Below are 11,723 nucleotides of genomic sequence, written 5' to 3' on the forward strand. Positions count from 1 at the left end.
TTATCGGGTGCAGAGGAATCGAGAAAATGAGGGTGGGCACGGATGAGATGAAGGTGAGTGAAGGTTGGCTCATTGCAAGCTCCAAGCCCTGGGGAATATGTGAAAGCTTGCACCCTCCGAATCTGTACCGCACAATAGCAGGTGACGGGGTGCAAAAGACAGAAGAAGAGAAAGAGAGCAAAGGAAAGTTAGAAAGATTCCCAGTCAAGCGACAGGTGGAAATCAAGGCAGTTGCTCATCTCGTCGAGCTCGGAAAGGGGAGATTTGGCGCCTAGGCGCCCTGAGCTCTGGCAGGGCTCGTGTTAGCGGTTGCTGGGTGCGCCGGGCAAGGGTCCGGGCGGGCGCTAACGTTGGTTTTAGGCGCTAACATTTCACATTAAGAACCACTGCCTCGGGAGGGCGAATCATCAAGCTGCGTGAAGGTACGTACCTCTCCTTCCCCGCCAACCTTTGCTGCCAGAGAAAAAAATCCCACCGCCAAAAAAAAAAAGTTATCGCCATTCTTATCGACAGCCTCCATGACTTCCTGAAGAAACACCGCTCGACCTGCCTCAACATCTCTCTTCAGGCTCAACTACGCCAAAGAGGATTACGATGCCGGCTCGCACCAAAGGCGGCGCACCGCCCAAACGGCAGCATCATGCAAAAGCCGAGGCGAAGTCTCTAAAAAGAAAACGGGAGCAGCAAGACATACAAAAGCTGCAAGCCGCTGCTGACGAGTTTGTAAGTTGAACATGGCAGTCTTGCCCGAGACTATAGCAATTAATATTGTCTAGGACCCCAAGAACTCTCCAGTCAAGAACTTCACCGATCTGCCTCTCTCCGAACCTACGTCCTCCGGCCTCCGTGCGTCGCACTTCGAAGAGCTCACCGATATCCAAGCGCGAGCAGTGCCACTGGCGCTCAAAGGCAAAGACATCCTCGGTGCCGCGAAGACCGGCAGCGGAAAGACTCTAGCGTTCATTATTCCAGTCCTCGAAAAGCTGTTCCGTGCACAATGGACCGAGTACGACGGCCTGGGCGCCCTCATCATCTCACCCACTCGCGAGCTGGCGGTGCAAATCTTCGAGGTGCTGCGCAAAGTCGGACGGAACCATACTTTCTCAGCAGGGCTGGTTATAGGTGGCAAGAGTTTGCAAGAGGAGGCCCAGCGACTTGGCAGGATGAACATTTTGGTCTGCACGCCGGGACGCATGTTGCAACATCTCGACCAGACGGCAGGCTTTGACGTCGACAACTTGCAGATCCTGGTGCTGGACGAGGCCGATCGTATCATGGACATGGGCTTCCAGTCAGCAGTCGATGCACTCGTTGATCATCTACCCAAGGAAAGACAAACACTGCTTTTCAGCGCGACCCAAAGCAAGAGGGTTTCAGACTTGGCGAGGTTGAGTCTGAAGGATCCGGAGTACGTCTCAGTCCACGAGGCCGCAGACTCGGCTACCCCAAGCACGCTCCAGCAGCACTATATTGTCACACCCCTTCACGAGAAGCTCGACACGCTCTACGGTTTCATCAGGTCAAATCTGAAGAGCAAGATCATTGTATTCTTCTCTTCGGGCAAACAAGTACGCTTCGTGTACGAGACGTTCAGACAACTGCAGCCCGGTATTCCACTATTGCATCTCCACGGCCGCCAAAAACAGCTCGCCCGGCTGGAGATCACCAAGAGGTACACGACCGCGCGACACGCGTGCTTGTTCGCGACAGACGTTGTTGCCCGAGGCGTTGACTTCCCCGCCGTCGACTGGGTCATCCAGGCCGACTGCCCCGAGGACGCAGACACGTACATCCACCGAGTCGGCAGGACGGCTCGATATCAGAGCAATGGCAGGGCGGTGCTCTTCCTGGACCCGAGCGAGGAAGAGGGCATGCTGAAGAGGCTGGAGCAGAAGAAGGTGACTGTCCAGAAGGTGAACGTGAAGGAGAACAGGAAGAAGAGCATCATGAACCAGCTCCAGAGCATGTGCTGGAAGCAACATGACATTAAATATCTGGGACAGAAGGCATTCATCAGTTACACGAGATCTGTGCATCTCCAGAGAGACAAGGAGGTCTTCAAGCTTGATAAGCTGGACTTGGACGCTTTTGCGGCGAGCCTGGGTCTCCCGGGAACTCCGCAAATCAAGTTCCAAAAGGGCGAGGACATCAAAAAGCTCAAGAACGCATCCAGGGCAGCCATGTCTAGCGGCTCAGAAAGCGACGCTGACGAAGAAGGCGGAAAGAAGAAGAAGAAGGACGAAGTCCGCACCAAGGCGCAGAAGATGTTTGAGCGCCAGAACCAGGACGTTTTGTCGAGCCATTACAAGAAGCTCATCGGTGACGAGGGCAACGCAGATGACGAGGAAGCGGACTTCTTCTCAGCCAAGCGGGTGCTGAATGACAAAGAGCTGGACGAGGCAGCGAAGACAAGAGCCGATACGGGGACAAAGGTGATCGACTTTGGCGGCGACCAGCAGCTAATCATTGACTCGAAACGGCGAGAAAAGCTGTTGAAGTCAAAGAAGCAACTTTTGAAATTCAAGGGCCACGGCCAGAAACTTGTGTTCGACGACGATGGCAATGCACATCCGATCTACGAGCTTATTGACGAGGAGCAATTCAAGCAACAGGGACCTGTTGAGGAGTTGCGACAGAGATTCGTGGACATGGAGTCCGGCAGAGTCAAGGAGGCTGATGTTGAAGACAAACAGCTTGCGAAGCAGAAGAGGAGAGAGAAGCGAGACAAGCGCAAGGCAAGAGAGGCCGAGGAACGGGGATTGGCGAGACCACAGACAACATCGCAGCTGGAGGGTGCTGATGAGGGTGAAGATCCATTGGCTCTTCTGCGGTCACTACCAGTGGGCGACGAGGAGGAGGACAGTGATCGCGAGGATGAGCGGCCGAGGAAGAAGGCGAAGAAGTGGTTCCAGAATGACTCGGACGTCGAGGATGCGGCACCGAAGAAGAAGGGCAAGAAGAAGGTCATTGAAGTCACCGAAGAGCCGGATACACTAGAGGACCTCGAGGCATTGGCCACGGGTCTTTTGGATGACTGAGAGCACCTTGTCCCGTTACCTTGATCAGCTAGCTACAGCAGAGAGAGCAGTGTAAACAAGATACCCCAGCATTGTCTATCGTCAAAAAGCCATCCATGCTCGGCGTGTACAATTTGGTGCCGGCCGTCACAACTGACACGAAGAGATCTTCTCGGATAAACCCAACTTTGTTGGACTATGCCACATTGGATAAGTCTCTCTGCGGCATGAGATGTGTATTAGATTGACTTGGTTGGTACATGAGACGGGGAGGCTAGATCCATGCAAGACATTGAGCTGATCAGCTTGTGTGACTCTTAAAGTGAGTAATACTAATATTCTATCGGATAAAGCTTCTACACAAACATGTCTTTTGTTGTTGATCTGCTTTGCATGTGCCAAACGACCAGGACCATTGATCGACCCCACCCGCTCGCTTAAGCAGCTCCGGAAAGAAAAAGGGGATCTCAGAAGCTGAGGCCGAAGAGGACCTTCGAGACTTTTCCACAGAAGACTGCCCCGCCCTTAGCCGAGCCGGCAACACTCCTCCTACCTGCTGGGCGTGCGCTAGCAACTGTCATGCCGCGGGGCTGCCGGGCGCAGCTGCTTACCCATTGAGACGACACAAGCTGACTCCCACCATCGTCGTATCTTCCCTGCGCCGCCTGCCTTTGATCCGATCCGACCTGACGAGACTGCAAGTGAAGATTCTGTTCAGTGTGTGCAATTCCCGGAGGAGACCAGAGTATGGCAACGGCCACTGCAGTCGACCCATGAGACGGAACCGAAACCCCCACATAAGCCGGCCATGACCCAGAATCACATCCACCCCCCGCACCTCAGCAGCAGCAGCAGCAATGACGGGGTCGCGCAGGGCCTAGCCAACGGCAACGGGCCGCTGAAGCCGTCCGGTAGTGGTGATGGTGATGTTCTCGGTGAGAGGAGTCTCGAGGAGGTCAGCTTCGAGATCCGCGACAAAGTCGAAGCCTTCCTGGCCACGGAGGCGCCCACGGCGCTGCTGAAGAAGGTCCAGGGCCAGGTGCGGGAGGCGATGGGTGTAATTGAAGACGCGCTCCGGCGGTATGGGTGAGTCGTCTCTCCAGCCTGGCCTCAAGCATGCGTTTGCTTTTTTCCGTAAATTATTACAATACTGACAGTGCAATGACTCTCATAGACCCGATCAACTCTCCCTCTCCTACAACGGCGGCAAGGACTGCCTCGTCCTGCTCGTCCTGATCCTCGCCTGTCTTCCTCGACGATACTCCTCCTCCTCCTCCTCCTCCTCCTCCTCTCCCGCCGATGAGACCAACGACACCGCCAACGGATTCCCAACCACTCTCCAAGCCGTCTACATCGTCTCGCAGCATCCCTTCGCCGAGGTCGACTCCTTCGTCGAGGCCTCGTGCGGCACCTACCACCTCGACCTGAAGCGCTACAGCCTGCCCATGCGCGCCGCCCTCGACGCCTACCTGCAGGACCGCCCGTCTCTGCGCGCCATCTTCGTCGGCACCCGCCGCACCGATCCCCACGGCGAGCGCCTCACCCACTTCGACCCCACCGACGCCGGGTGGCCGGCCTTTATGCGCGTCCACCCCGTCATTGACTGGCATTATGTCGAGATATGGGCGGTGAGTCTTGACACGTTTGACGATAGATGGAGGAGCGGAGAGGAGAGCCAGGAGGAGCCTCGATATGCTGACGTTTAGATGTGTAGTTCATCCGCCAGCTTGATATCCCCTATTGCCCGCTGTACGACCAGGGATACACCTCCCTCGGCGGGACACAAGACACCTTACCGAACCCGCACCTCAAAGCGGAGGGCGGCAAGACGGGCTTCCTCCCCGCGTATGAGCTGGTAGAGGATGGCGAGGAGCGGCTAGGACGAGACCGGTAGCCTGGTGGGAAGATTTGGTTTATGAAGAGAGGCTGGAAGGGGGGACGGAGCGGTTGGATCAGAGTAGACATCCATCTCCCTGAACTTTTTGTCATAGAGCATAGATCATCACGGCGTTATGTTGTTGCAATACATGTTGTTTCGCATCTTGTCAAAACCGAATACAGCAGTCCTCTTTATTTTCTCTTCTCTGATCAAGCGCCGGAACAGGCGTCGCAATATGATGAATCATATGTACCTCTCGACAAGCCGCCAAATGCAACTGGCCCGGACAAGATGTCAAGTTAATCTTCTCTCGACGCTCTCGAAACGAAACAGTACAGAAAACATGATTTTCCCCCAATGGGTATACCAACAAGACGCCAAGATTTGCTGCTATCACACCCCCCCCGGAACGACAATTGACCAATGACTCCTTTCCAGTTTGTAATGCGCGCAAAACAACGAAGCAAAGACAGCGCGTCCTTCCTTCCTCAACGTTACAATCCAACACGTCATCTACGCATCCACCATTACTGCCTAGCGAGCCGCAGCCTCAGTGATCTCTCCATACAGCCGCAGGCGGTAGAAGCACGTGTGGTCCGCGCCGTAGTTGTCCACGGCGCGCACGACGACGTGGTCCGTCTGCGCGTCCATCTTCAGCAGCTCGCGGCTCATCTGGAAGACCTGCACGCCGCCCTTGCCGAAGCCCCTGTCGTACGCGAACTCGCCGACCTTGACGAACCGGTCCTGCAGCAGGACGTGGTCCTTCTTGGTCGCCGGGTAGATGTCAAACATCCAGTCCTCGACCGTCTTGCGCCGCACCGGATCGTCGATGTGCGCCCACACCTCGAGCTTCCTGGGCGTGGCGTCAGGATCGATGGTCGCGCCGGCATCGATGTGCTCGACGACCAGGTTCTGCGGGACGAGTCGGCGGCCCGTCATGATGGCGATGTCCGCGGGCGCCGACTTGTCCTTGACAGCCGCCGCCGTGCACCAGCAGTCGCCGGGGCCGGACCAGGGCGTCAGAGCCGCATAAGCATCCAACGGGACGACCGGGCCCCTGTGGCGCCGCCACCACGACTCGTCCTTCATCTGCTTGGGCAGCTGGTACGTGCGCGACGTGCGGGTTCTATCCACCGTGGCGTGGTTGCCCATGTCGAAGACGTTGATCTGCGTGCTCAGCTCGTCCTGGTAGTGCGCGCTGATCTTGCCCTTGGCCATGGCTTCGAGCTGTGCGTCGCCCCAGACTTTGCGCACTGCGTCGTCCACCAGGCCCTTGACCTGCTCGCGCGTGAAGCCCCCTGGGTGGCGGGAGTCATGTGCTGCCGCTTGCATGTTGCCAATGGCTGCATTGAGCCGTGTTTCCATCTCACCCAGATCCGTCCGGATCTTCTTGTCGTGCTTGCTGAATTCGTCGTAGAGGATTTGCATGAACTGATCTCTCGGGACGGGCACTTCTTGAGTGGCTCGATCTCTCAGCTTGTCCTTGAGAACCTCGTCCATCCTGGCCAGGACGCGCTCTTCCACGCCGCTGCCCAGTCGGTTCTCGAGGTTGCCCTCGACCTGCTTGACCCATGTCTCCCAGGACTTAGACATTGTCCGCTCAGTAATGTGCTCCACATCCACGACAGACAAGGCCGTGATATTGCTCTTTTGGTTTCCACCAGACAGGTCGAGCTTCTCCGCCTGGATGCGATGCTTAATCGCGTACCAGGCGTAGTCAGAGATTTCCGAGTTGCCGTTCTTCAGCTTCTCAAGCGTGAGAATCATGCTGTCCTCCTGAATGAGACCGCGCAGCGCATGCCAGAAGTCCTGCGGGATCTTGGGCTTGCCATCCTTGCCGAGCTCCATCTGCACGACCTTTGGCAGAAACTTGCTGAGTTTCTCTAGTTGTTGGTGCTGGGCTTCAATGCGCCGATTGTGATCCTCCAGGAGATGGTAATCCTGAAGCATCCTCTCGCCCCAGGCTCTGTACTCATTGTCGCTTAGGCAGCCGAGAGGATGCAGAACACTCCACGGTATTGCTGCGACTATGCTGTGGAAGGGATTTCTTGACCATTGGGGCTTATAGGGATTGACTCGTACGCCAGCGTAGGCCTCTTCGGGTAGTGTATAGAAGAAAACCAGCCGAGTGGCGATGAATATGAGCGTCAGGCCGCCAAGCCAACGCAGAAGTGCCTTGAAGGCATCGAGTTTACCGGGCTTGTTGCGCCCGGCGGTACTGGTACGATGATGTCGTGGCCGGTTAGGTGAAGGACTATCACGATTGTTCTCTACAGACGACTCTCTCTCCGGGATGGGGGTCGGAGTGTGACGTCGCTGGACGGGTTGGTCATTCTGTCTTTGGAAGGCTAGTGGTGCCGGTTTCTGAACGGAATTTGGACGTCGATGGTCGGCTGCCTCATCAACAAGAGGAGACTGAGATGCACGCTGAGCCTTGTCGCGTTTGATCTTGTCCATGGTAGCATGTGCGGCCTGCATCATAGCCCTCGTTTCCTGAATCTCGCGCTCGTCTGCAAGTCTCTGTCGAGCTGCACGATCCGGATCAGCGGTAGGTTCTCGTGAGACGCGGTTGGCCGCTCCAGCGGCAATTGGAGTCACGGTAAAGATCGACGAAGGACGAGGGGGCCTCCAAGTAGCTCCGTTGTTTCGTATGGTAGTGATAGGATCTTTGCCGTTGATGTCATCAACATCTTCCTCCTCCTCCTCCTCCGCCGATGCCGAGTCCGATGGCTTCGGCTGATCAGGCAGACGGCCGAACAAACTTCCAAAACCGGGACGACGGCGAACAGGCGCGAGACCTGGTAGAGGCTTGAGAAGAGGGTTGCCCGTCGTGTGCGAGGAGTTTGTGGTAGGCTTGGTCGAAGCTTCTGCTTCGGCCTCCTTCTCGGGCTGCTCATCAATCTTCTCGGAAAGCTGCTTCGACCGCTCTTCTATGCGATCGAGCAACTTTCTTCGGTTGGCAGGGACTGGAGGGTTCTGTACGCCGCTTGTAGTAGTGTTGGCGGCGGTGCGAGAGGATCGTCTGGAAGGCGTAGGCTCAACCGAATCTTTCCTCTCTTGCTGTTGGGAAGCAGCGCTAGATGGAACTACTGGAGTGTTGACATTTGCTTTGTTGAAGACACCGCTCTCTTCTACATAGCTCTTCACAGTAGGCGCATCAGAATGAATAGGCTCGGACTGTAATCTGTTTGACCGACCAGGGCGTAAAGATGGTGTGTTAACTGGCTGGACTGAACCTGCACGAACACTCGCCCGAGCTAGATAGCAGAGTTAGCGATGGGCCTCGTGATACATATTGAGCATAATATCAAACATCGTTGATAAATTGGAGAGGGGCAGTAAACTTACTTTGTCGACGGCCAGGGAAAGGGGTCGATCCAGCACCATCGTTTGATGGTGCTGCAGGAGGATCTGATGGTGCCGCCGGCTCGGAGGTTGGAGCCCGGGAGACATCGCTGCTGCCCTGGTTGCTACCAGCACCACTTGGCAGATCAGGCTCACTGCTAGGGTTCTCCGGTAGGGAAGACTCCTCAACGATCGGCGATGAGTCCTGTTTGCGCCCTCCCTCTTCGGCCTCGCGCTGAATGCGAGCCTGCTCGTCGTCCGCATTATCCTGGCGAACCTTCTCTAAAACATTGCCAAAGGCGCCTGCTAGATTTGTGCCATAAGTACCAGGGCGGCGGACGGGCATGATGGTGGCCGGAGACCCGTAGTTTGTGCTGTATTTGGCGGGATTCGGCGTCGTGTTTTGCATGACCGTCGGACCTGCTAAACCTAGCTCAGACGAGGGCTCTCTGGCCTGCCGTCTCCTAGCCGGCGTAGATCCAGTACGAGCAGTCGCTCGTGTGGCGCGTTTGGGAGGCATGATGATGCTTTACTCAGCACACTGACGAGATCCCTGAGTCTGAGGGATGAGTTGTTATGCCAGTAGGGCAGATTTGCCTTTTAGATATGTCAGCTGGGTGCCGTTGATGAGAGGTGAGTGACATCAGATGAGAGCTAAGTGAATCATGGCACAAGCTGCTCCTGAGCATTTGCATCACATAACTGAATGAAGAAAAATCATCACGAGAATATACATACGACTTGATTAATTCTTTGTAGAAGAAGAGATTGTCGGGTAGGGGAGCTCGATGTCGATGAGCTCTGAGATTTCGCGATGAGTGTTGAGGTAGGCGCAAGAAGCCGTTCACACAAAAGTTGTCAACAAGATGATATATGAAATCTGCAAATGCGCAAGGTTGCCGTTTTGTTGCTTCCCCCGGAAGCTGTCGAAGAAGGCAGCGGACTCGATGATTCAGGAAGTGGAAGCTCGCATTGTGGTGAGCTCTTTGTCCATCCAAGGTTGCCGAAGCTCACTTCTGCAAACGGCACTCGTTCTTCGTTGACAACAAAGAAAGAAAGGATGGGATGAGAAGTAGCCACGTTAAGCTAGCCCACGCTTGGTTCTTTCATTGTCGTCGAGTCTTTCGGTCTTCTCGCTCTATTGTCACGCCTGCAAACAGTTCTGCTTCACTTGCCTCTCAGCGACGATGCAACAAACGCGTCTGTGCACTTAAAAGACGTGTCAAGGTGCCACACAAGCCACACCTAAATGGAAAAGGCTGGGGTGTGGGGCTGCCTGCTTCTCTTTGTTGTCTACCCCGCCAAACCGCAATCACATGCATTTATGAAGATTATGCACCAAAGCATCTCACCTCTGTCTTGAAGAGATGGGCGGCGATGCCTTCACAAGTGATGGAGAAACGGCGCGACTCTTGTGGTCGTTATTGCCGCATGATTTATTTGTTTTATTTACCAATTAGGTGCATGAAGCTCTATAAGTTACCTTTCTCAATGCTGGAATATGAACCGAAAATCATCAGCAGAATGCAAGTTTCCATTGCTTGTCCCTAGCCCTCCTCTTGAGGCCTGTCCTGACTCCTCTATTTCTTCTTCAGCGCCTCTAGCAGCTCCGCCGGCGGATCTTGGCGGTATCCCTTGGGGTTGTTGCTGACCCACCGCCAAAGGTCCGCGCAGGCGTCCTCCATCTTGAGCTCCGTCTTCCACTTGAGCTCCTCGTTGGCCAGCGCCGGGTTGGCCGTCAGGTCGAGGACGTCGCCCTGCCGGCGGGCGACGACGTCGTACTTGAGGTCGTGGCCGACGACCGCGCTGAAGGCCTTGATCATCTCGAAGACGGTGCTGCCGCGGCCGGAGCCCAGGTTCCAGGCCTTGACGCCGGGCTTCTTCTCGCGCAGGTAGTTGAGCGCCACCAGGTGGCCCTTGGCCAGGTCGCACACGTGGATGTAGTCGCGGATGGCGGTGCCGTCGCGCGAGGCGTAGTCGTCGCCGAAGACGAGCAGCTTTTCACGCTGGCCCGTAGCGACCTGGCCGAGCAGCGGCAGCAGATTGTAGGGCACGCCCTGGGGGTCCTCGCCCATGATGCCGGTGGGGTGGGCGCCGCAGGGGTTGAAGTAGCGCAGGTTGGCGCCGTTCCATTGCTCGTAGGGCTTGCCGGCCTTCTTCGCGTTGTTGCGCTGGGCGGTGATGTGGTCCTCGATGACGTTCTCGATCATAGACTTTGTGCGACCGTAGGTGTTGGTCGGGCCGATGGGGCAGTGCTCGGGGATGGGGATCATGTTGGGGAAGCGGGTTGCGTCGCCGTAGACGGTGGCAGACGACGAGAAGACAATGTTGGTGACATTGTGGCGGGTCATGGAGCGCAGCAGGCTGATGCTGCCGCCGACATTGACGCGGTAGTACTCGAGGGGGATCTCGCTTGACTCGCCGACGGCCTTGAGGGCAGCGAAGTGAATAACGCTGTCGATGTCTGGGTGCTTGGAGAAGACATCGTCGAGGGCGGCCTCATCGGTGACATCGACCTGGTAGAAGGCGGGGCGCTTGCCGCAGATGAGCTCGATGCGGTCGAGAGCGACCTTGGACGAGTTGTAGAGGTTATCGACAATCACGACCTCGTAGCCGTTCTCGAGGAGCGCCAGCGATGTGAACGAGCCAATGTAGCCCGTGCCGCTGCAAGCCACAATCTCTGTCAGTCACAAAAAAAAACCACAGTCATGTTTCTCGCGACCGCCAAATTGGCGGGGTGCCATGCGCCGCGCGGGGTGGATGGCTGCTTGGAGAAAAAGCAATAAAAGAAAACTCACCCAGTGATGAGGACAGTTCCAACGGGTGCCATTGCGACGGATTCCAATGTCCAGTAATGAGTCTCGCGATATGTTCAATTGCGATTAAAATGTGTGTATTGAGTGAGTCTGGAGGAAATTTCGGCAGCAATGACACAATCTTCAAGAGCCGGCGCAAGGCGCCAGAGACAAGGAGGGACCTGGCGATCATTTAAATGGCGTCCCGCCGCCGACTGCCCCGAATCGCCATTTAGCAGAGGCAAAAAGCACCAAAAACGGAACAGCCGTCGCACGGCAATCTCGCTATCCCCACTAAAGGGAAACGTGCGTCACCCCACCAAAGCGACCGAGGAGACCAAAGACGCCAGCGACTGTTCGCCCGGGCCCAGGTAACGTTATCCCTACGTTATGTCTTACCTACTATTAGTCTGACGGCGCCGACGCCGACGCCGGTGCGGGTGGCACATCAACGGCGGTACCTTTAGACAAGACAATATGGATCATGGTCTACGGTCAGCGTCATGTTGAGAGGCGTTGCGCTAGGCTGACGAGTGCTGTGATGCGCGCCAATCTCCTTTACGTGACCTGTCACGCCCCTCTGCTCCTATGCATTGTCTGATTGTCTGCAGGGTCTTTTCTTGGTGCCTTAAGCTTGTGTACTGCAGTCTGCATAGTAATGTGAATCAAAATCTCGTTTTTGATTTG

At 55.9% G+C, this 11,723-nt stretch overlaps 4 protein-coding genes across 4 annotated transcripts; 2 read left to right on the plus strand and 2 right to left on the minus strand.

Annotated features, from left to right (window-relative positions):
- Window positions 1-594: 594 nt before the first annotated feature.
- On the plus strand, window positions 595-3,038 carry UCRPA7_3363 (putative atp-dependent rna helicase dbp4 protein; the record flags this gene model as incomplete). The annotated part of the gene is made up of 2 exons (XM_007915963.1): window positions 595-723; window positions 777-3,038. 2 exons carry the CDS (start codon window positions 595-597, stop codon window positions 3,036-3,038), a joined length of 2,391 nt encoding a protein of 796 aa, XP_007914154.1.
- Window positions 3,039-3,825: 787 nt separating this feature from the next.
- Window positions 3,826-4,911, plus strand: UCRPA7_3364 (putative fad synthetase protein; the record flags this gene model as incomplete). Its single annotated transcript, XM_007915957.1, has 3 exons — window positions 3,826-4,097; window positions 4,192-4,645; window positions 4,732-4,911. 3 exons carry the CDS (start codon window positions 3,826-3,828, stop codon window positions 4,909-4,911), a joined length of 906 nt encoding a protein of 301 aa, XP_007914148.1.
- A 519-nt stretch (window positions 4,912-5,430) lies between these two features.
- On the minus strand, window positions 5,431-8,650 carry UCRPA7_3365 (hypothetical protein; the record flags this gene model as incomplete). The annotated part of the gene is made up of 2 exons (XM_007915974.1): window positions 5,431-8,153; window positions 8,245-8,650. 2 exons carry the CDS (start codon window positions 8,648-8,650, stop codon window positions 5,431-5,433), a joined length of 3,129 nt encoding a protein of 1,042 aa, XP_007914165.1.
- Window positions 8,651-9,821: 1,171 nt separating this feature from the next.
- Window positions 9,822-11,522, minus strand: UCRPA7_3366 (hypothetical protein; the record flags this gene model as incomplete). The annotated part of the gene is made up of 2 exons (XM_007915922.1): window positions 9,822-10,921; window positions 11,498-11,522. The coding sequence occupies 2 exons, from the start codon at window positions 11,520-11,522 to the stop codon at window positions 9,822-9,824; spliced, it is 1,125 nt and encodes a 374-aa protein (XP_007914113.1).
- Between the last annotated feature and the right edge of the window lie 201 nt (window positions 11,523-11,723).

This window comes from Phaeoacremonium minimum (assembly GCF_000392275.1).
Source record: "Phaeoacremonium minimum UCRPA7 unplaced genomic scaffold PA7_03_scaffold_270, whole genome shotgun sequence".
NCBI classification, from domain to species: Eukaryota; Fungi; Ascomycota; class Sordariomycetes; order Togniniales; family Togniniaceae; genus Phaeoacremonium; species Phaeoacremonium minimum.